General features: G+C 39.1%; 1 protein-coding gene across 8 annotated transcripts in view; it reads right to left on the minus strand.

Annotated features, from left to right (window-relative positions):
• Window positions 1-23,863, minus strand: part of DST (dystonin) — a 294,261-nt gene that overhangs the window by 141,727 nt on the left and 128,671 nt on the right. For all 8 annotated transcript variants that reach the window (XM_036379370.2, XM_036379365.2, XM_036379364.2 and 5 more), the window contains 6 exons: window positions 18,951-19,117; window positions 4,344-4,456; window positions 4,107-4,213; window positions 3,457-3,576; window positions 3,033-3,128; window positions 2,827-2,954 (listed from right to left, as the gene is read on the minus strand). In XM_036379370.2, the coding sequence (XP_036235263.1) occupies window positions 2,827-2,954; window positions 3,033-3,128; window positions 3,457-3,576; window positions 4,107-4,213; window positions 4,344-4,456; window positions 18,951-19,117 (731 nt within the window). The remainder of the gene's footprint in view (window positions 1-2,826; window positions 2,955-3,032; window positions 3,129-3,456; window positions 3,577-4,106; window positions 4,214-4,343; window positions 4,457-18,950; window positions 19,118-23,863) is intronic.

Genomic DNA, 23,863 nt, shown 5'->3' on the forward strand with positions numbered 1-23,863 from the left:
ATCATGCTGCATGACTTTAAAAACAAACAAACGAATCTACAGCATCTACCACAAAGCACAAAGGCATATGTCAAGTTACCTGCTCCCTTCTAAGGTTCCATTACCAAAGCTTATACAAGATTTAATCAGCGTGGGACCACAATTAACAGAAAGGAAATTCTCATTAGAGTCCACACTGGTCCGAGTACTCGTGCTGTTGCTAAACAGCGAATCACTGCTATGATAGCTGTAACTACTGCTATTCATCTTTACATCCAGAGCACAGATCTTCTGGCTGTTTGCATTTGCTGAAAATGAAGATAAAAGCCCTGCAAAATGTACAGCTTCTAGGGATGAAATTCCACTACTGGCTTTTGAAACACCTAGACTCCTCCCTTATATAGGCTTCTGTATGCATATTTAAAACCCAGCAATTAATATGCTGCCAGCTCTTCAAAGGATTTTACCTGGGGCTATGTACGCTACCTTGCTTTTGGCTTCCCTACCTTGCATTAAAGCTTTGCAAGTACAGACTAGGCAGCAACAATGGGGCGTCTCTAGGAAACAGACACACCAAATATTTGATTGAAGTGTCACTAAATAACTATAAACCAAGTAAGAACTAAAAGAACTCTTTGTGGTGTCCCTCAGACTCTTCAATGGAAAGTTTCAAAAAGGAGTGAAGGGAGAAATCCACACTCGACAGTGCAGTACAAATAACCTCCAGGCTGGGCTGACTCCTCTTCCTTCAAATAGGACTGCACAATAAAACTGGGGGAGTATCAGGATTAATCAGCTCATTACAATATAATCTGAAACACCTATACACCATCCAACCTAATGTCATTCCTGCATTGTCCAAGCATGCATCTTCACTAACTGCCCTGTTCCACTACACTGTCCTCCTGAAGATTTCCCTTCATCTTCTTCCACATGCACAGCCAATTGCTTCCAGCTGTTTTGACCAGAAAATAAGTAAGAAAAATCTGATCACTGCTTTCAAGTTTACTTTTTAACTCAGATTTTGGGCTGGGGTGATTCTTTCAGTATTTCACCGCCTGCTTTTAGGATTCCTGAACAACCACACCCATCCCATAAGGTGACTGTTTATGCAGCAGAGCTCTGCAAAGGCGCAGACACACCCCTGCAGCAATGCCAAACTCTGCTAGTTTTGCAAACTAGAGCTCAGTTTGGCACTCTCCTCGTTGGCACCATATTAATTTTGATCCCATATACCAATCTGGCCACACATTGTCTGTGTGTTTGTGTTGATACTTTGAGATGTATTCGACAGACTTTCAAGTAAAGTTTTATTATTCACCAGGTTTCAGTATTGGCTGAAGTCACATTTTTGCCACAATCAAATTTCACCCCAGCAGCTGTATCAGCACCTCACAATGATGAGATGCACTGGTAACCAGTGCAACAAACACAAATTACATTCTTGTGTCCACATCAATCAATACTTTTAACTTGGTGACTAAGCCAGAAGCACTTAATGACATTTTCTCTATCATTTTACAGTGAACATCACCTGTAGTGACTACAACCATATGACCTGTCAACTAAGTGTGTTTACCCTTCCTGAAATATGGGAAGGAAGTTAGGTTCATGTTTGTTTATCTGTGCTCAGACCATATAAAAAATAGAAATAAACTTATGTCATTTACACAAATTCTCAACAAAGATAATCCAGCTTTCTGCAAGTATGAAGAGAATTTCTATTGGTGAAGCCAGACACTTTGCTTTGAGCAGGTTGGGACAGATTAACCTACAAGACCTAGCAGGCTGTATTTCTGCTGCTGCTTTCCAGTGTTCTGCTCTGCATAAGAGGGAGAACTCAGTGTGGACAACTTCGTATTCCTCTGTAGGAACTTGTTCCACAGTCAGGTGCTGTGAATCAACACCTCCTACTGAATCTGCCATTTCAGTCATGCTCTTGCTCTTGTAAGCATGACACATGTTTAATCAGTTCTGACTGGCTTTGTCCTCTGACTGAAATCTCTTCTGCTGAGGACTTCCTATACAATGGTCTGGATTCCTTACACCTAGTTTCAGGTACCTAAACCAGAGAGATAGGTCACCCTGTCGTCACCAGTAAGTCAGCAACAAGATTCTCTAGGAAGAAGTGATTCAGATCTTAGATGTCTCCTTTGGATGCATAAGGTCAAGCAGAATGAATCCAGATCCAGGTGTCTGTATCTACCCACAGGTAGAAGCCCCAAAAATCATTTAAAAGAGATTTTAAATTAATTAATGGATAGGACCTGTGTCTCCCACAGAAATTATAAGGACATACCATGAAAAAAATGCTCTCAGACTGCATCAAGACTTTAATCATATTTAATATGCCATCAGTGATGTAAAAGGTGTCCCACAGCCTACTGTCATGAAAGGCAACTATGCCTTTCCACATCTAAACACTTGGTGTGCTCTCAAGTACCACCAACTTTTTAAACCTCAACAGTGCTGTGCACCAAGAAAAACACACATTTCATGTAGTGAAGGATGGTCCTTATATGAAATCAAGTTGGAAGGAGACAGTGACGTGGTATAAACCCATCTTTGGCTAAGTGCACAAAGAAAGTGGTTATATATGTGCATAAGTGTTTTGATGATCTGAGTCACAGATGCTGTTTGTCACAACCTTCTGAGCCCACCAAAGTTGTTTATGTCTGGACCTGCCTCTAGGCAGGCAGAGAATTCAGACCTCGAACAAAGACAGAAATGCTTGATCTAGAAAAATATTATGGACATTGTCATAGAAGAAGATATTTACAAATTTCAATATGGGTTAAAACAATAGAAAATATATTAACAAAGCCTGTCAAATATTCACTAGCATACCTCTCCACTTCAGGCCGAAGGGTCTTCTCTCTTTCAAGCATGGCAATAATCAGCTTTCCCCATTCCTTTTCTATATCATTTGGATGGTAGCCTTGAGAAAGTTTGATGCGTCCAAATTCTATCCAGACCTTTAAAATTCATATGTATTTGTTATTTTAGGCCACAGAAAAGAAACTTCTATACATTTCAATGATGTTAAAACTTACCTCTAGCAGTTTATATAGATGTTTGATTTTTGATTTATCTGTCTCCTTCGGTGGAATTTCTGTTTCTTTAAACTGTAAATATTGATTATAAAGTGCCTACAGAAACATGAAAAATAAGATCATGTTTTATTTGCAGTGAATATAACCTTAGTCTCCAAACCCTCTTCTAATATTCTTCACAAGCTTACCTTTATACTGTTCAACTAGAGTTCTACAAAAAACAATCAGTGACAAGGCAAAGATTTGCTTTTGATTGTTCATATGCTAGCAACATATTGATTATACTTTGAAAAGGTTATGAGTAGTACTGTTCTGCAGTTGACTTGATTGTATAAATCAACAAGCACGTCATTTGTTCAAGTATGCTTTGAGTCAGTAAGATAAAGTGCAATTCCAACAAGCAGTCCAAGCCACCACACCTCACCTTCAATTCCACAGGATTATTGGGAAATGTTCTGTCAGACATTATCGTGACATGGTGTCTGATCCACTGCATGAGGTAGTTCACCATATTCTGATATTCAACCCATTTGACTTCAACATCCTGCCAAAGCAAAACCCAGATTACAGAAGAGGTGAAAATCATCAAGAACTCATTTCTGCTTCAGCTTTGACGACTTCATGTATATAGAAAATAGATTCTGAAATCCTGCAATTCTGAGACAATATTTATTTGCTCTTCAAAGATCAGTTAAAGTTTTCAAATATATGATTTCTGTCTTCAGTTTTGATCCCAAATAATTCTACTGAAAACAAAATATTTTCTAGATTAATAAATTTCAAGCTGGTAAGAATCAGAAAGGTGTAATTTATACATTCACAACTGAAAAGTAAGAACTTTGACTCGATCGTTCTCTAAATCAGACACATTGTTTTCAGTTCAGCTCTTTGCACAAACATTTTCATGTCCATGACATGAAATAGCTAAGACTCTAAAATCTCAGCTTAGAAAAACCATGTCAAAGAAAAGTGTGACAGCAGTCCTATGGAAGATCTAGCTAACATTCTGGATGTGAAATTCAAAATTTTATTAATGTAGCTCACACGCTACACAAGTGTTGTTTTCCTACTTACATTTGCACTGATGCCTTCACCACCTTCTGGTACTTTGGGAAATGCATCATAAAGTGATGACACATAAGTTATTACTGACTTTTCGTCAGGTGAGGAAACATCGACGTCTAAAAGAGCAAGACAGAGCAGTGCTTTATCACATAGTTGTAACAATGCCCACAGCTACAACCTGAAGGCAGATTGGATTTTATTTTAGTGTTGAGGGTTTTGCAACAAAGCCATCTGTAGATCTCTTACCTTCAGGATCCAGAAGTCTGGCAACACCAAGTTTTTCTGCTACAAAAAAAGCATGTTCTAAATTTGCGAGGTTGCTTTGAACAGCAACGGTATTCATGTCTATCAGGTCCGGCCTGTCAAATAAAAACAGCAACACTTGATTACAACTCTTTACCAGTTTTAAATTACTGCTGTACTGGTAAATCAAACCATGAGCATGGACTGACACAACAACAGAGTTTTCATTATAAAACAATTTCACTAAAACTAGGTGAACAAGCTGAGACCACTGCTAACTGAGAAACACAAGCAGCAGAATACTACAACATTCTGCTCTTCATGTACAAGCTGGTTTCCAGCCATCCCTTGTATACACCTCTATTTTCTTATGCATATTTATTCATGTGCATTGACATTGTATTTCAACATCTTGTCCTTTCCACTGCCCCTGAGATTAAATTCACTTTTCTCTTTTACAGGAGGGAGTTACTTTCTACTGCTTTCACAAGTTTTCAGTCATTCTGCATCAAATTCTTCAGCATGTGTTAGAAGCCACACAGTAACAAAGCTTATTCACAAAACATCACATCAACATTTTCTGATGAAGTTTACAGAGGTCTTCTTCAAATGCATTTAAGCCCTGCTTTCAGATATACATTGGTGCCAGTTCTCTTATAGGTAACTCTCAGTCCCATGCACTTAAACCTCCATACTTTCATCCTGTTAAACTCCATTTCCAGCCACAATATGCTTGCTTTAATGGAATAATTGTTTTAAGCCAATCTTGCCTATAAATATTTTCGAGGCCCATAATTATTATCCTGTATCAATCCTGTACCAGCATCACTACTTTAATGTTTTAAATTAATGTAAAACTTCAAAACTAATATTGTCCTTGATGTTTACTGTGTAGGAGGTGAGTTTTAGATTTCGTAATTCTCAGTGTGTTGCTCCTTGTCTCTTTCAGCACTTGGAATTCTCAGAGCTGTCCACCAAAAGGAAATAAGGAATTTTCAAACATGCTGAGCAAAGCTCAGCAGAAAAAAAAGCAAAAGCTCATCTCACTGAAGTCAGCTAGAGCCACAAGGGTCTGAAACCTTTGCTTCTGAAACCCTACATTACTGAAAACCAGACTCACCGTGAAAAAAATACCTAAAACAAAACACCAAATGAAAAAAAAAAATAGCATATAACTTTCAGCAAACAATTCAGTTCTTAAATTTTCTCATTTTTGCTTCTAGAGAAACTATTTTCTTAGTTTCACCAAGTAGAAGTTTTAAATAATTGCAAGGGATAGAAATAAAACTGTTAAATACAGTTGTTCAAAATTAATGCTAACATTTCATTTGGCAGCACCCTAAACTCCCTCGATAACAAAATGGCATTAACTCTGGGAAATTCAGTACAATCTTGACTTTGAACTGACTACAAGGGCACTGTAAATAAAAATCTATTTCTTTTCAGCCATTTAGAATCACTGTGTTCCTTGTGCTCTTTTGAAGACAAGTCTACAAGACAGATAATAACACTGCACCCATTATGCCTTGAAAGAACATTTAATAATAACAAAATGTAAGCAGTGCAATATAATCCTCCTGAGGCAGTGGGGCTTTCCACTTCCAATATGCTCAGTGGGAGCATGATCAAGCTCACGCTGCTCTTTGAATTTCAGTGCAATGAAAACAATGCAGTGAAACCAATATCAGCTGTTGCTCTCAGCAGCACAGAAAATCCATGAAAAATAAAAGACAATACTAGAACAGAAAACTGAGCACCCCCATCTCCTGTGTCAGCCACAATAATAGAGATGGTATGAGTAATAAGGATTGCTTTAACAGCAGTTCTGACAAGAGAATCAGGTTTTTGTAAGTGTAACACTGTTGCTTAGGTTATTTTTTCCTCCTGCCTTCTTTACATTTGTTTCACATTTGATAAAAATGTCCCAAGAAAAATCACTTGCACTGCCTGATTGCCAACTCTCAGAACATGAAAGGGCACGTTGTAAAAGCCTTGAGTATTCCCAGAAAACAAGCTGCAAGCTGCAGAGACACTAACACAATCTCCTTAGACTAAAGCTTTCATTCAGTTGAAGAGGTAACATGGTTCTCACTGAGACACAGGTAATGAAATCAATAAAAACAACTGTTCTTCCATAATAGATCATTTTACATCAGTGCTGCAGCTTCACCACCCAGCTGAAGAAGAGCCAACTCTGTGAGATGCCTCCCCATCTTTTAAACATAATTTCCCATCCCTGAAATGCCTACCAGCATTGGATTATATTACAGCTCCCTTTAAGAACAAGGGAAAATTGCAATGAACACTAATACTGCCATTTCCAGTTAATTATACACTTAGCACACAGTATACTGAACTAGATTAACTGGTCTATATTTATCTAAAGTCTTGGTCTATGAGAAAATACTACAGAAGATGGCATTCATGCCTGTCTTGGTAGTGCATGTCTTTGGTTCTTTAAAGCAGTCAGAAGGCTCCACAGCTGACTGAGAACAAGTCCACTGATGGCTTATGAAAAGGCAAAAGACAAGCATTATCACCTGAATGCAAAAGCACCTGGCACGAGGCACAGCCAGATCATGCTGCCTAGGGCTTGGGGCCTCCCCCTCTGCAGATCACCCTTTCCTCTTCACAAGTAGTAGAGGGATGTATTGCAAATCTACAGGGAAACAAGTTTACCTCCCAGAGCTCAGTAAAGGACTTTTTTAGCCTGAAAAAGTGCATCCAAAAAACACGGCTCATCATCCAAAAATCACTGATTGCCATATTGTTCCTTTTGTTTAATAGTGGGGATTTTTGCAATTTTAAATATAAATAAATGCCATTTTTACTTGCTGTAAGCTTGCAGACATACCTGTCCACTAACTCAAAATAACTGTTGAAATTGCAATTGCGTTGAGTATCCTCTAATACATTAATTGTCATAGCTGAAGCAAACACTTTAATTTAAAAGCATTGTCCATCATGGCAAACATTTTTTAAGGTTATAGAGCAAATATATGAGTTTTGTAGAAGTTATTTGTAATGTATTATAAATATATTTTGTATCAATTTGCATAGCATTATTAAGTAGATTTATGCATAATCAAGACCAAATTAAACTAAATGCTCTTTAAGTAACATACAATGACTCTACCTTCTGTCATAATATTGTGAGTCATCTTATGGCAGATTTTTCAGTGGGCTGGGGCCTTGCCATGAAAACACACATAAACATCCCAAACACCAGTCAAGTTGGAACATTCCATGCAAAGAAGATGCTTCTGCTGCAGCCACACCTAAGTCAAGGGTTTGGCTTCCACATTAAGAGCCATTAATCATTTAATTTATTAAAAATCTGCTGCTGCCATTTGAGATCTTAGTGTAGGTGTTAGAAATTAGATACAATTTGTATCAGAAATTATGGGGAAAAAAGCGTAAATAATACAACGTGAATTAGGAAGCTAACAAAATTATGATAAATTCAAGAAAACAACACCTAGTACCACAAAGAGAGGGAAGAGAGCAATATCTGAATAACAGCAGATACTTCTGGTCTGCAAAGACTCCTTGAAATCGGAGTTGTACATTATAAATCACATTAGGTACATATAGATTTTCTCATTGCCAGAACTTAATACCTAGCAAAATAGTTTAAGATCCAAATTAGCAGCTATAATACTTGCCCATTAAAATAAAATATTATATTTGAAGGGGATTTTATACCTCAAACCAGAAAAAGATGTTTAATTAAACTTTATTTTCCAGTCAATGACGAAGAAATCACATCCTTCTCCTCACTCTTCTGGGATAACACTTGCTCAAGTTACAACAATGTTAAGCTTTACTAAAACATGTATATCAGAGTAATATTCAACATGAAAATTCTGTTAATGCATTCAGAAGGCTGAGAAGCCTGAAGTTATTTACATGAACCATCTAAACTGTTTAATTTCCACAATTCTTTCTCAGTCAAAACTCTGCATGCTGCCTGAGTAATAACCTGATATTAAAGGATATTTCATTCTTGGCTTATATTTAGTTAAAACACTAACAGAGAGACTTTCAAGCAGAACTCTCAAAAAAACATGACTGAAGATGCAGAGTGAAGTGTACCACGTCACTACAGTCCAATTAGCTTTTCCACTGCTCTAATTGGAAAATGCTTATAGAAGTTAAACTTATTTTTTCCATTGTTCACAGAAAAATGAAAAGGACGGGTGCCAGAAAGACTCATGCCTTTATTAGGAATGGAAGGATTACTAGAACAAATGAAAGACCACACCAGAATACATAGTCGTAGACAAAAATATTAAAAACAAACAAAAAAATCATCAATTCTAGAGATTTTGATTAATAACAGAAACATTGAAAAGCAAAAAAAAAAAAAATTCATGCAAAACTGAAATTTTAGCTCTATCTTTTAAAATATGTATCTCCTATTACTTTCCCAAGAACTCTATAAATGAGATGATGAAGCAAAACATATTATTTAACCTATAGAATTAGGCCTACCATTTGCCTATCTCTTAAGAAAGTTATAAAAATACCAACGTGTTTACAGCAATTTACATGTAGAGTCACTGTTTTAGAACTTACTAAGCAATTTGTCCCCACATCAGGTAGAAATCTAAGCCCTGTTCTAAACAGCTTGTCAAAGAACCTGCTTCAGAAAGACAGAGGCAATAACACAGTTGGAATGATGGCTGGACTTCAGCCACCCCATACCATTCTTTGTGCCCCACACACTTTTCTTGATTCCCCACGTTTGCAGTGCTCACACACAGTCATGACCAGGAGACCAAATCCCAGTGTCAGAGGTACCCTTTGCTAGTACATATGCCTACCACATTTTCCTGGGGGTTTTTTTTCAGGGGTAGTCTGATTACTTAGAGAAGAGGAAGAGGAGAGTTTCTGCTCAAGAATGTCAGGGAGGTTTGACTTTGTGGCATTAGGGAGGTACAGGTCTCTTCCATCATCACAATCAAGGACCACCACGTGGATGTACAGCACAAGGTCCTGTAGCAGGTTCCTTAGTGTCAAAAACCCCATGCCAAGGACAGGACATAAAATGTCAACTCTGAGTGAACACTATCTTCCATTACACCCCAGACTTTCCCCTCATTCAGAAGCTCAAATTCACACATGATATGGTGATAAAAAAAGTTACCCCAAGGCATCAAACCACTGGGTGAAGTTGAGCTGTGATGTCACTGAAGTTAGGCAACAGTCCAGAATTCAGAGAAAATCAAAGATTTCAATTATAAAACTGTCACTATAGGAAAGCTTTATCCTTACAACTGTGATAAACAAAAAAGCATGCTGCTGCATGCAGCTCTGCCTATTGTTTGTTCAAGTATGTGGCAAAATCTTTTCTAAATCTCCACAGGTCCCCAGCCTCAATTACATACTCTGTTAATTTGATCATTGTGCCTTTTATCCTTTTTGGTTTGTCCTCTTCCGTTGATATGACAGGAATGCCTGCACTACATGATTTTATGTATCCCTATAGATTTCACTCAATGCCCCTTTATAAAGATGAACAAAAATGCCTTTTTATTTCCTTGAGAGCTGAAAAATTCTCATGTGATCTGAACCCTTCAGCTCTCCTTTGCTTATTTCTTCACAGTTTTTCATCTAAATTTTCAGATATGATGAATAAAACTGAAAAAAACAATTGCAATGGACAGTATAACAAGGGCACACTATGTACAGATGCATGTCTATTCTTCAGACATCCCAACATATTATATCAAAACTTCCCACAGAAAAAGAATTAATATTTTAACTGCACTTAAAATAAGGAAAGCAAAAGCTGTCAGGTGCCCTAACATTAATTAATCCCCTAATAATATACAGAGCTAACTCAGGTAATTCCTTCTAGTGTGCGTGCCCTTGACTTGACAAGCACTGAATTTAACAAACCTAATGAAGCTGCCTGTCCTACCTTTCTTAGCATGGCAAAACTTTACCTGAAACTTGCCATACCAATTAATTTAGGTAAATACACAATTGTGGCATTGCAATATCAAAGATCTTTTAGTTAAATGTGGAGTTCATCTTTAGCCATGCAAAACAAACCCTAATCACAACTTGGCAGTAAGTTTGCAATGCAGGTTTCAAACTCAGTACAAACATGAATGAAACTAGAAAGGATCTGTTAGTCCTTTCACTAGCTTTAAAATCAGTTTTTACACTCTCTTAGTACTAAGACCTGTTCCAATCATTACAAAACCAGTAATGGTACAGCAACTTCAGCAATTTTTGGCTATGATAAAATTTAAATGGGAATAAGGCTCGTAAGTCATAACCTCAACCCACACTACGCAATCCACAAAAATAATCATAATAATGTACTTTTCCTTTAACTGTGAATACCAAAAAGACAATGAAGAAACCCAACTAAAATGTTTTTCTGTTCTGCATCCTGAGAATATGCCCTCCAGACCACAGCAGTGGCTGCTTGACAGAATGGCTTCCCAGTGGGATTAGTACAGTTACCAATGAGGAAGAATGGTGAGGTACTGTAAGAGTTCAAATAATTTCCCAAAGGCTCCTTGTCCTGTCTTGGAGGCAACCATTTATCCAAGCGCCACAAATTTGCCAAAGGCATTCCCAGAAGACCAAGACATTTCCCTATGTGATTTATCACTGGCACATATGCCCAGATACCACATCCTTTTGGATTAAGACTTCTGACACCCTTAGATGTCCTGGTCTTTGCTGATGCAAGAGTACAAAACATGTGAACCCCCAATTAAAAAAACCTGGCCTTTCAATGCAAAGTGTTACTTTATGTTTTATTCCCATTAAAATGACAAGAAAAAAAGCTTTGATTTCATCCCAGATTGGGGTTTTTTTCTGAGTTACAGCAAAAACAAAACTGTTATTCAGTTGCCACTTTGCAGTAGGATTCAGCACAATATACACAGAGATCATTTCAAACCCAGGTCTGAAATTAATCAACCCAAATGACTGGAAGTCATCCATCTAATACCCACTAAGGCTAACCACCACCACAACACAAGATGCTGAAATTGCAGGCATGCTTCTGGTGCTATTTTAATACAGCCTTTACCAAGAGCCATCACAGAATTCTTTTGAGTACATCCAATTAAGCTCCAGGTTAGGTAACTTGCTATTTGTAAATCCATTAGAAATATATTCAGGCAAGTAATATTAAAAACATGTCAATATTTTTAAGCACCCTAAATGCAGTTTATGTTTTCCCAAATTGCCAATTCTCAACACCAAGTTCATTTATTCTACACAACAAATTCTGTTGAAAATAGTAGGAACCACACCATGAGGTGCATGGAAAGAGGGGTGCAACACAACCAAAGTCACATTTTCTTTCTGTTAAAGCTGGGTTACAAAAAAGTACAAGTCACAAAACAGCAAGCCAAAACCAGCAGACCCAACTAATCTCTTTATTTAAAACTTATCCCTTAGCATTTTAAGGCTTGACACTGTGTAATATTTAGTTTCTTTCTCATTCATTCCCCAAGGGTGCTCAACATGTTTCTGCAAATTGAGGCATCATTATCCCTCCCCTTAAGGAATGTATTCAAGTCAGTACCTGAGCAGTTGCAACATGTTTTAACATCAGAGGGATGCCACATGCACTGCTGGCCAGGAGCTTAGTGTTCAACCAACTACATATACACAGCAAATCATCCTGGGTAAGGTTGAAACAGCTTGTTCCAAACCAGAGCAGTCATTTAGCAGGATTCAATCTAGCTTGCTTCATTCTATACCACACTCAGAAAAACATCCACTGCGTAATTCTGAAAGCATACTGAGTAATGATAGCAACATTTCAAAAGCAAAGCACTTTGACCCTGGAAAATTTGTCTCACTTTATCTAGCATTTATGGACCTGTTACATTGCTGCTTCCTCTGGGAACACACTGCAGCTTCTATTCCTCTTCCTCCCACATGAAGCACCCCATGTACCTACACTTCTTCCATGCTGCGTTCACTGTTAGCCTCTGTCCCTCTTTTGCCTGGGAACAGTAGCCATCTCCTCACTCTCTACACTGAATGCAGCTTAAAACCACAGGCTTTGTATTTTTAAGGTCTCATTAAGGTCTTGCACAAAGTTTAACAGTAACAAAGGCTCCTCTGTATCAGATTCCTGCATTTCTTTAACAGAAATTCTTTAATACAGTAAAAACATTTTTATTGTGCACAAAATGTACCCCTTTTAACTCTATCACCACCTTCCCTGTTTGTAGCATTTCTAATCCTTGCTAGGTGGTGCCAAAGTTTATAGAAACTGTCTGCATGTGGCCTTGGCAAGGGTTGGAACAGCATTACATGAAATAACCTCACTTGTTTTCTTGCCTTAAATCTTTCACGTGTACACTACAGTCCTGCTTGCTTGTCACACTGCTGCCTGACCTGAACACATTTTATCCCTTTTCTCTCCTATAGTTGCTGACATTCACCTGGAGGTCAGGACACAGCTGGACCTGTCTGAGAGTACAAAGGCAGACCAAGGGCCCATGGCATTAGTTCCTAGTCCTTCCCATAGCGTGGCTGTGGCCCATGGTGAGTGCTGGCACACTCTGCCAGGCAACACATGAGCCCAGTTCCAGGGCAGCACTGACCCAGGAGAGCTCCAAAGGAGCTGCACCCTGTCTGGGGGCAGAGGGAGAGCTCAGCCAAGCAGACCTGCTGTACCACTTACCCCCAGGGCTGGACCCACTTCATTTACTAGAACAGACCTAACACCTGAGACTAGAACTTAAAAAATGTGTCTTTCTCTGGGAACTGAGCTTGCAGGGCTTCCTGAACAGATGCTATTTTTCACCATCCAGGCACCACTGAAGCTACTCATTAAATGCTACTATCTGGTTACAGGAGAACATAATGCTTTTGCTGAAATTCCTTTTGTAAATGCTAAAATCAAAATTAACTCTCTACTGTAAAAGCTCTGAGAATACAAAAATAAAATTATAAAGGAGGGCACACATTTTTACAAAAAAAACATTCATGTGTAATATTAATCTGATCCTGTCCTCTACACTTCATCTTTTTTCTCTAGAAAATAAGATTCATTAGTCTGTGACAATTAGTCTGTTTTCTGAATATCAACAGCCATTGTCCTTAATGGAGCACCTGCAGGCACCAGCTATCTGTAAATGTTGCAGCTATTATTTTTACTATTTCTTAAATTCCATTTCAGATGCATTTTCACTGAAATTTCCTGTAGTCCTTATGTACCAAATGTTCAGGACAGTCTGAGATCAAAACAAAAGGTTGGCTACTTTGGTATAACCTTTTATCTGAATTTGCTGTAAAAGAAATGTATGTGCCAAGTGCAATGTAGATCTACAATATAGATTACTAGCTCCCCATCTGGCATATGACTCCTACTGAAATAAGAGCAGCTTTCACTCTCTATAGGAAAAAAACTGTTTCTATATATAGGGGAGATAGCTGGGATACACTTCTAAAAAATTAGTGTTCCTTATTTCTGGTCAAAAGGCATGTTCAGAAAAAAAAAAGAAAAACAAAGAAAAAAAAAAAAAACAACCCAGCAACAAACCAAAAAAAAAAATTTGAGAAATTGAGCATTTACCCAAAACCTAGCCTATTGACTAGAAATACATAAGGTGATAATGCTGCAGAATGAAGATTCCAGGGTGTAGGTGGTAGCATCTCCAGAAAAATCTGGGCATTACACCCTGATTAAAGTCTGCCTCCAACTTCAAAGTCTGGCTTCCAGGTTTTTGCTACATACTATATGATGGCACAGAAGAAACAACATGTAATTTTGAAACTGCCTGAAGTCAGATTTCTTCCAACAGAACATATTGAATAAAATAACATACATCTTCAATAAAAAATCAAGCTATAAAAGGCAAATGATATAACAGATGAGACATACAGCATATTCTTAAATCTCCTGGGTGTATCTGTAGCTTTCTCTAAAGGCCTGACCACATATCTGAAGAAAAATGTGGAGGTTAAAAAACAGTGTGATAGCTTATATGTTTAAATACATATACAAATCTGGTAACATCCAGTATTAAAACACACTTTTTAATGTTATAATTTGATTTTGATCAAATAATTTGATTATTTTTGATTGGTCTTTCTGTGTAAGGACAAATATTCCCACAGAACAGAGTAAGTTTAGATTTGATATTAGGAAGACATTCCTTTCTGTGAGGGTGATGAGGCACTGGAACATATGGCCCAGAGCTGTGGATGCCCCATCCCTGGCAGTGTTCAAGGCCAGGCTGGATGGGACTTGGAGCAACCTGGTCTAATGGGAGGTGTCCCCATCCATGGCAGGGAGATTGGAACTAGATGATCTTTAAGGTCCCTTCCAACCCAAACTATTCTGTGATTCTATGATTAAATCAAACTCCAGGGCCTGCAATGGAGCCCCTCCAAGGCAGTTCTTGAGGTCAGTGTGAAGCCCTTTTCCCAGGGATTTAACCATGTTCAGGATGGAAATGGAAACTTTCTATACTCTACAAAATTTCAGCCAAATAATCTTCAATCTTTTCCTGTAAACATGGACCACTGCAAACAGCTGAAAATGTAAGGAATCTACTCACATAGAAAAAAAATTACTTTTTTCTAAATTTGGTGTTGGGAAAATTCAAATGGTATATGGATCCAAGTACCTCAAATAAAGAAATTTTCCCCTCTCATTTCCATTATTCATAAAATTACTTTCCTTGATTTAAAGAGCACTACAAAATTACTGGCAAGTCATTCATACTCCTAATAGAAGTGACAGAGTAAGTAACTGAAGGCCTTTATGAGAAGCTCTGACAACCTAACCCTCATTGCTGAAGGGGACAGAAAACAAATATCCTGCATTTGCTCAGGAGAGAGGGTGAATGACTCTAGTGTATGAGCTCCAGCACCTTACACTGCTCACATCCCTGCTTGACACTGCAAGTGGAGCACTGCCAGCACAGCTCTGGCTGCAGGGAGGACAGGGGGACAGGGAGGAACCTGGGTCACCCACTGGGCCACCAGTGTGCATCAAGATGCTGCAGTGGGTATGACAGTGATGACAGGGAAATCCCAGCCTTATGGAGTATCTCCCATGCTTCCTGGAGGAGCAGGGAGACATGGCATATCCATGCACTATTCCTGCAGTTCTGCACCACAAATCTCAGCTTGCTTGCACAAAAAGGTGCTAAGATCCTCTATCAAGAGAGAAAAACAAAAGAAACAATTCTAACCTGCCATTAATAGAGGGCAGGCTGCCAGTTCTGCTGAAGGGAGAGGCTCCCTGCCTGCTGGAGCTGAGTCACAGCCCAGCTCCTCACCCAGCCCTTCACAGCTTCAGCAATCCCCTGAAGTCTAGAAGCTGGTATGTACTTGCAATTTAAAAAAATCATGTATGACTGGAGAGAAAGTAATTATGACCTGCCACTCCTATCTTGTCACCTGGAACTGGACAGTGACATCTCCCTGTCTCATGGACCACTGACTGTAGGGATTGTGTTGGACTCATATGGCTTGTGCTCTCAATGGTGCACCCAGAGAAGGTCTCTCAGCCTTGGTGCCAGGGCTATGGGCCAGGGCTGTCCTCTGGGAGCTGCTGGTGCTCTGGCCTCTGGCCCACAGCTGAGTTATGGCCCTGCAGTGGTGCAGCCACCCTGCAGGCAGCACACACGGCACTTCCAGCCCCAGCACAGCCCCAGGGAGGTCCCAGTGCAAAGGCTGGGACTGCCCTGGTGCCCCCCAGCTGCCCTGCTCCTGACTGGGGCAGAGGAATGGCCAACCTGCCAGGCCCTGTCCCGAGGGACCTCTTGAGGGAGCTCCTGCTGCTGTGCCCTGGCATGGGTAAGCACATGCCCTCCAGCCAACACCCAGCTTACTGTGGCTCAGCACAACTGCAGTTCTAGATACAAACCTGGGTATTTGAGCCTTCTGGGTTTTACTGTCACAGCACTAAATGTCAGGCCCTTAAAATAAGGTCTGAGCCCAATTAAAGCCCTCCCAGGACTGGAAGTCATGTCCCACCTGAAGAGCCCTGTCCCCCATTTGCAGAGTTGATTCTCATCCCAGCCCAGGTGCCTCTGCACAGAGAAGTATCTCCAGTGGGCACAGCACACCTGGTGCAGGGGGCTGCCACACTGCAACACAACTGACAGCTGTGTCCCCATGGGGGTGCTCCACAGTGGCAGCACCAGGGTCCCACCCCACAGCCTGAGCAGGCACCCTGGTGGAGCACACCAGCTGGCAGCACCCACAGGATGCTCAGACCAGCTCCTGACACCACCTGTGATCCACAAACTGGGAGCCACTAAAACAAACAGAGCAGATGGAGAATCACTGCCAGAACTGTGCAGATCTTTTAGTGTTTAACCTACTTATTGCTCAGAAGACAAATGAAGCATTAAAAGACATCTCTGGAGTAAAACAATATAGTTAAAAATAACAGATGACTGTTTGGGAAGGTCATTCCTCTCTTGTGAGCAATAGCTGGAAATTATTCTCTCTGTTTTAACGGTACAAAACAAAAAAGGAAAGAAAAATAGAAACTCATTGAAATCAGCAGAAGAATCTCATTCTCATTCCATTTGAAATGGAATCCAGCAACCTGTAACTTCGCACAGCAAAATACATAAGGTTGGTAAACATTCCTGGAAAGGACAAAATCCTTAAGTGAAGTTATGTTTACAGACAGAAGTTAAGCTCAAAGGAAACTGGCACAGAAGCACACAAAATGGGGACTCTGCTCCCCAGTCACTGAATCAATTGCTTTGTGCAACAGACTGGAGTCAAAGGTGCCTGTTCTTCCCTGCTGAAACACTATGAATGAAACTCACAGGGTAATGCCAGAAACACTGATCCAACAAAGCAATTCAGTCATATCCCAAGGTATTAACATTTGCACAGCTGGAGGACAGAATTCAAGTTTTTCATTATTTATTAACTGGTCTGTACCATAATTACCAGTTGCTTGAGCAGTTAAGGCTACACTGCTCTATGCAAGAGATACAAGGTTCTGAAGAAGCTCTGGGAAATATTTTCCATTACTCATCTCATTAAGTTTCTTCCTTTTTTTTCTCTGTCCAATCCCTATGTATCTTTCATATTGTTTATTTTTTCAAATACTTGCCTGTGCTATGTTCATTTCTTTGGTTGTTCTGTCCCAAGTAAAACAGCCTTGTCTTCAGCCAGCTATTTCCTTTTGTCTTGCCAATGTTACTAAAAGAGACTTTCTTGCTGGCATGCACCTCCTCCCTGACCAGCTACCCAGAACAGAAGCATGTCAGAAAACAACTCATTGACTGAGATGCAGCTTTGTTTTACCATGAAATTATGCACTGCCACAGCCAGCTTCTCAGGGACTTGGAGCACTGTGCATGATACTTGCAGCCTTTATACACAGCCTGTGAGAAAAAGGCTACACCTGTCTCCCATTTTACTTTAGTGTCCTAATCCCCATAAGGATCACATGTATGTTGTGTCTACCTAGACCTCCTTTTGTGGTGGGCCAAGTGATCCCACAAGAGGAAATCCAAAAACAAAATAATCTACTCCAGGCTCTGTTCACTGGATGTGCAAGGAAAAGAAAACAAATTTGCCTTTACTGGGGGCACTCCTTCAAATTATACCAATGAAATCATGTACCATTAAACTTCCTTATTATATGGTCCAGGGCATAGAGTACAACCTACACATGCTATGATAAACCCAGAAAGCCTCGTGCAGTGAAGGACAAGTTAGTACACACTGATTAACCCAGCCAGCAGAATACTCTCCCACGTGGTCCTCTAAGACACAAACCTTCTTAGTCACTTCAGGAACCAAAAAAATACACAATAAATTCACATCACCAACCAAGAGAGAACAGTGAGGAGATCAATGATTAAATCTCTGACGAGCTTGATGCCAAAGTCAGCTTTGTCAAAAGAGACACATTCTCACTTAGAATCCAGAATCAGAAATCCTGTCCTATCAGTAGACACTTTCAGCTGCATTTCAAGTTAATAACCTGTACCTTTAGTCTCTGGTCACAGCCACCAGTGACACTACAATGTCTGCTTAACTTTGTAAGAGTGTGGTCACAAAAACAGAAATCCCTTCTCAGACTGAGAACATTCAAGCCAACTGGTCACATTTTCCATGAGAATACCCTTTTACAGGAAATGCATCTCAGAGTAGGTCTGGGCTCTACACATAAACACTGAAGAAGCTCTACACTCCAGGGCCATCCAAGGGTAAATTCACACAAGGAAGAAGACAGGAATCTCAGACATATCATACAGTAGTTGATGTCTTTCACCAGCAGTGCAGTTTTGGACTTTGGTGATCAGTTCTGCCTCTGCCCTGCCTACACTTAAACATCAGTATGACAAAAAAGGTCTGTGGAGGAGACTGAATTCTGGAAACATGCTTCCTAGCAGCTTGAACATGCCCCATGAAAGATGTACAGGATTCCTGGAAATACTTCTCTGAGGAAGGAGGGACATGCAAAGGTTAACAAGGCATCCTTTGGCTGCAAGGAGCAGGAAATCACCGAGGAAGAGTCAGTGTCATCTCCACAGCTGCAGTTCTATTACAGCATAAACCATAGAGCCCTCTCTCTTTGTATATTAAAATGCAGTAATTAACATTTTCCAAGGGAGCAAACAGAGTACTTGCCTGTATTTATGAATGATGGCATTAAATAACCTTCCATCGCGCCAGCAGGTAGTGAAATTTTCACAACGTACTCCAGCATAACCCTCTGTTGTTTGCTGTGACCACAGGAGCAGTCTCTCTTTAGCAGACATGTCCTCTGACTCCCCAGTAACATGGATATCAGATATCTAAAACACAGTTAATATAAAAATTAAAGTTACATCTAATCCATAAGAATGTTTAAAATACTGCAGAAAAATCACTCCGCATTGCTGGAGAATTTATTGTCTGGTGTCTGCATACATGAATACAATTATTATTTAGGTACTGTATTAATATTATCTCATGTCTTATCCTTATGCACTCTTAGTATTTTCAATGTGAAATACAAAATTCAGTTTTCTTCAGTCAGCCAGTACTCCGTCTCTTAATTTCTGGGTACAATATAATACTATTGCATAATTCAAAACACTTAACTGTTTATTTATGCTGATAATACAATCTATTTTTATGTATGACACCAATTATGTAAAAATGCTATATAAGTATATATAAATTGCAATATGTTTTATATGTATATAGTCATACAATAACCATATTTATATTATTCATAGCTATGAAATTCCTCTCTTGAAAAAAATTGATTTATAGTACATGTCCTGGAATTCAGTGACAAAACAGTCATTCTGAGTGAAAACTGATAACAGTTTTAAGACAAAATTGTTTGAGAAGTATTTTAGGAATTTTAATTTTAGGACTAAAAGACTGAAGGATTATAAATAGAAATTTTGTCTGATCAAGAAGGTTCAGTTTTCAACTGTATTATCTAAGGATTATCAACTCCTTATCAGGGAAAGCAGGAAAGTATTGGGAATTTTACATCCAAATACTACTTTATGGTACCTTAGATCATCTCTTAATGAAGTTCAGTCAGTTTCCTTGGAAAACTACTACAGCATAAATATAAAGCAGACTTTTCCCTAATTTGCACATGTGCTGTTTGTACCTCATATTACAGAAATTGTACTCAATGTAAAGGTAAACTCTAAAATGGAAGAAAAATAAGATGTGCCTTGACAAAAGAAGTACTACGGCATGTTTTCATTTTTCTCAGTGACTGCCTTTTACCACTTATCCTAACAAGAGGCAATATAAGGTGTTATTATGAACTACATAGGAACCCCTGTACCACAAGGCACTGTATAACAACCTGAATATGTAGCTCAGCCATTACAAAAAGCAGGCAGAGCTGCTTGGGCAGAGGCAAGAGGGCTTGAGGCAATGCCACAGCTTGTGAATAGACAGCAGGCACCTCAATGAGCCCCCCTGGAGGAGGCTGCTCCCACACCCAGCACTGCAGAGACACAGGGGTGCTCTGGCTCCAGAGCCAGCCTGAGGCCACAGCTCAGGGCAGGCTGGCCCACAAACAGCCCTGGGTACTTGAGTTTGCTGCAGAAGAGCTGTAAATTGAGCTGTGCCAATTCCAGCAATCCTGTTCCAGCATAAACCAGGCAGCTACACCCATGAGGTCAGATGGGATGGTCATAACAACTTCTCCCAGCCTCAGAATCTCTGCACACAAAGATATCTTCTGTCTGGGCTCTGACCAGGGGAATTCCGGCTAGGCTGGAAATTATGGGGTTTTCTCACATTAGAGTCACAAAATCACAGTGTAAATAATGATGTATAGCTTGTCTACTAATGTTGCTATGTCATGGCCTAAGACAAGGTGGTGGGAAGCACTGGGAAGCAGGGAACTAGAGGAAGACCCTTAGAGATGTCAGGGCAATGGAGCTCACTGCAATTTCTGCTTTACCATCTCTCATACTTTCAGAGAATGATGAGCATTTACACCCATACAGTAAATTATAAATAAACTTAATGTAAGAAAAAAAAAACATTTCTTTCTATTCAAGTAACCCCAAAATCCCAAGTTGTGAATGCAGTCCTTCAGATACCTATCATAGGCCATTGTTTCTGCTGGATCTACGTAAGGGAAAAATACAAACACCAATGCTAGAAAGCAAAACAATTTTAACTGTTCACCTAGCCCCTAAATAACCTGACAGCATTTTTTGCATCCTATTGTCTCCAGCTTCAGCACATTTTTAAGATAAAACAGAAGGGGGAAAAAAAACTTTTTTTTTTTTATTTTGTTCAAAACACATTAGAGAACTGTGATCATTTGTAACTTTCTAGGTATCAAAATCCTGCAAAGATTATTTTCTGAATGAAATACACACGGGATGAGTCGTGTCTGTAAAGAAAACAGAAAATACAATGTGGCAAAAGACCAACTTGTAATCACTCTGAAAGTTTTCTTGTAAAAATCTAGGGAACTCAGCTGTAATACAAGATTTTTCTGTGGGTTAGCTTTATTGTTTGGGATTTCAAAGCAAGAAAGCAAACTAAATGTTTTTTCAGTAGCTTTAGTTTCTATTCATCACAGAACAACCAGATCATAATGTAAATGAAGTGAACCATATACTGCTTATCTGGACAAAGCTTCTGAAAGAGATGATGTCATCCCCAAGTGCCAGATGTCTAGCAAAAAAAAAAAAAAAAACCCAACAAACCCAAACCTATATTTTTTGTCTGTAATTTTCAGAAAGTCCTCTGTTAATTATTATGTATTATAATCCTTAATTATCAGTTTTTTTAATATATTCTAGCATGAGCAAGCTAACAATGCAATTTGCTAATGGCCCTTCCTTACTGCTGAGTTCAAACCCTCAGCCTCCTTCACGGTTAATTGAGCAGGGATGGATCTGTGCACTTCAGACTGCAGAGAGTGCAAACACAGCATGTTTGAGTGCACGTTAGATTCCTCTGGAAACAAGTAATTTCAAACATCAAGGTAACTTCTGAAGACTGTACTAGTATCTGGTGTTAGATATAAACAACATTTTAGTCATGGACAGAAACACAAGGAGAATTTTTACTCTGAACATGACTATTAGGGAAGCTCAGTTGAAATTTTGGATGGCTAAAACATTAATTCCGTTTATTACATGAAGATCAACAGGTTTTTGATCCAAAATCTTCCAAGCATGCTAGTTAGCCATCTGAAGAGTAAGGAAAAGGCTTTTCACTCATAGAGGTAGCCCATTTCACTACAGGTTAAGGAACATTAACATCAGCCTGACACCTGAAACAGCCTGAGCACTTCTGTTCTCTAAATAAAGTATTTCAGCTTTCAAGGCTAACATTTCAGACTTTTAAATAAACATTGAAATAGTATTTTAAAATTAGAAATACTCTAAGTGAAATGGTGAGTCAAATGGTTATATTTAATTACACCTACAAATATGGGCTCTAGTTTGCAAGGTGCCCTATTAAGTTAAAACTTCTTAACAAGTAAAATACCACCACAACAAAATAAGGTGTAAGAGAAAGGGAGAGATCCCATCTTTCCTTTGATAATCCCATAAGGACAGTAGAGATACTTATCCACCAACTATGCATTATCATCAATATTTCTAACATCATTTCCCATAGGAGAAAAACAGAAGAACTATTAAACTAAGAATGATAGAACAGAAAATAAATTAAGGGGAAATCAAATCTTCTACTCATAAAATTTAGTCCTTCCAAGCAAAGTTTGTGTGAACTTTTTGTATCCCACAAGCCTATCATTTGGTCACTATAAACTGCTTAAATAGAGCACATTTGTTCCTTAAGCGTGGAAAGAACGAATTACAGCATTTGCATGAGCAGTTGTTTGCCAGGGATACAGTTCTCCAAATTATCTCAAAGCCTGTGAATTAAAAGTTATGCAAGAAAAAGCAATAAGGTAATTCTCTATGCAGCCCTTCTATTTCAGGATCAAAGTCTTAACTGGCACTAAATACTCTCTCTTGCTTATAACTGGGAAAACATGTTCACTTCTGCTACTGCACATGCCTTTTCTCAGCCTGTAAATTGCCCCTGCATCACACAGTATACAAAATCCAAACACCAAAAAGCCTCAAGCTCTTTCCTTGCACTGATTTTAGTGATGCAGTTTGGAGCCCAAAGAGCAGAGCAGACTGAAGAAGATTTTTCCAAGAGATCAACAATGATGCTGGATTTCTGTGGTTTATTTTCACACCACAAAGAGAAGAAGAGCAAGACTCATACAGATAGTAAGAGGTCTACCCTCTAATTCCATCCAATTCTAAAGGTTTTGAAGCAAGACTAAACTTGACATAATGCACTAAACTGCACAAAAGTCTATAAGGAGCTAGAGTTGCATGATTCTGGTGGTGTATTATCTCTCTTCCTGGCCACACTGTGATCTGAGAAATGCTTGTTAGGCTTCAGCAGAAAGTAAGAAACTTTTCTCTCAAAACTACTAATGAGTAACCAAGAGCAACACTTCAGCAGATCCCTCTAAGCTGAGCTCTGTAATCAGGAAAACAGAGGTAATGAAACAGCTCATACTTGAACACAAAATCATAATTTTTTACACGCATAAGAAACCATGCCACAGCAAGAAACTCAAAGGATATATTTCAGTAGAGGGGGCCATACTGTTTCAGAGGGTAAAATGTCATATCTCTGTTACAGTGCAAATTATCCAACTGTATCAATGAGTTTGCTCTGGTGTCTGCTTCTCAGTTTGAAAAGTCAACATGCCTTCAATTGTGCCACAGCTGAGGCACTGTGTAAGCTGAGAGTACTTACAGCACAGGTAGGTTGACAAGGTAAGGGAAGGCTGCTGATCTCTGTAATTATAGTAAAAAAAATAGTAAAGCTGAGATTGCTAACTGCAAACTTTTTGTGCCAGCTCAGGCCACCAACAGGACCTTTGCAAGCTCTCATAAATGCCAGCTTCGCTTAGTATAAAAAAGACAAATATAAGACATTAAAATGCTTTTTTAGCTCTCAAAAACAATCAGAAGGAAATTGGTTATGAGTTTGTACAGTAATTAAAGTCTGAAATCTAGTTTTTC

The sequence above is a fragment of the Molothrus ater genome, chromosome 3 (genome assembly GCF_012460135.2).
Source record: "Molothrus ater isolate BHLD 08-10-18 breed brown headed cowbird chromosome 3, BPBGC_Mater_1.1, whole genome shotgun sequence".
In the NCBI taxonomy this organism is placed as follows: domain Eukaryota; kingdom Metazoa; phylum Chordata; class Aves; order Passeriformes; family Icteridae; genus Molothrus; species Molothrus ater.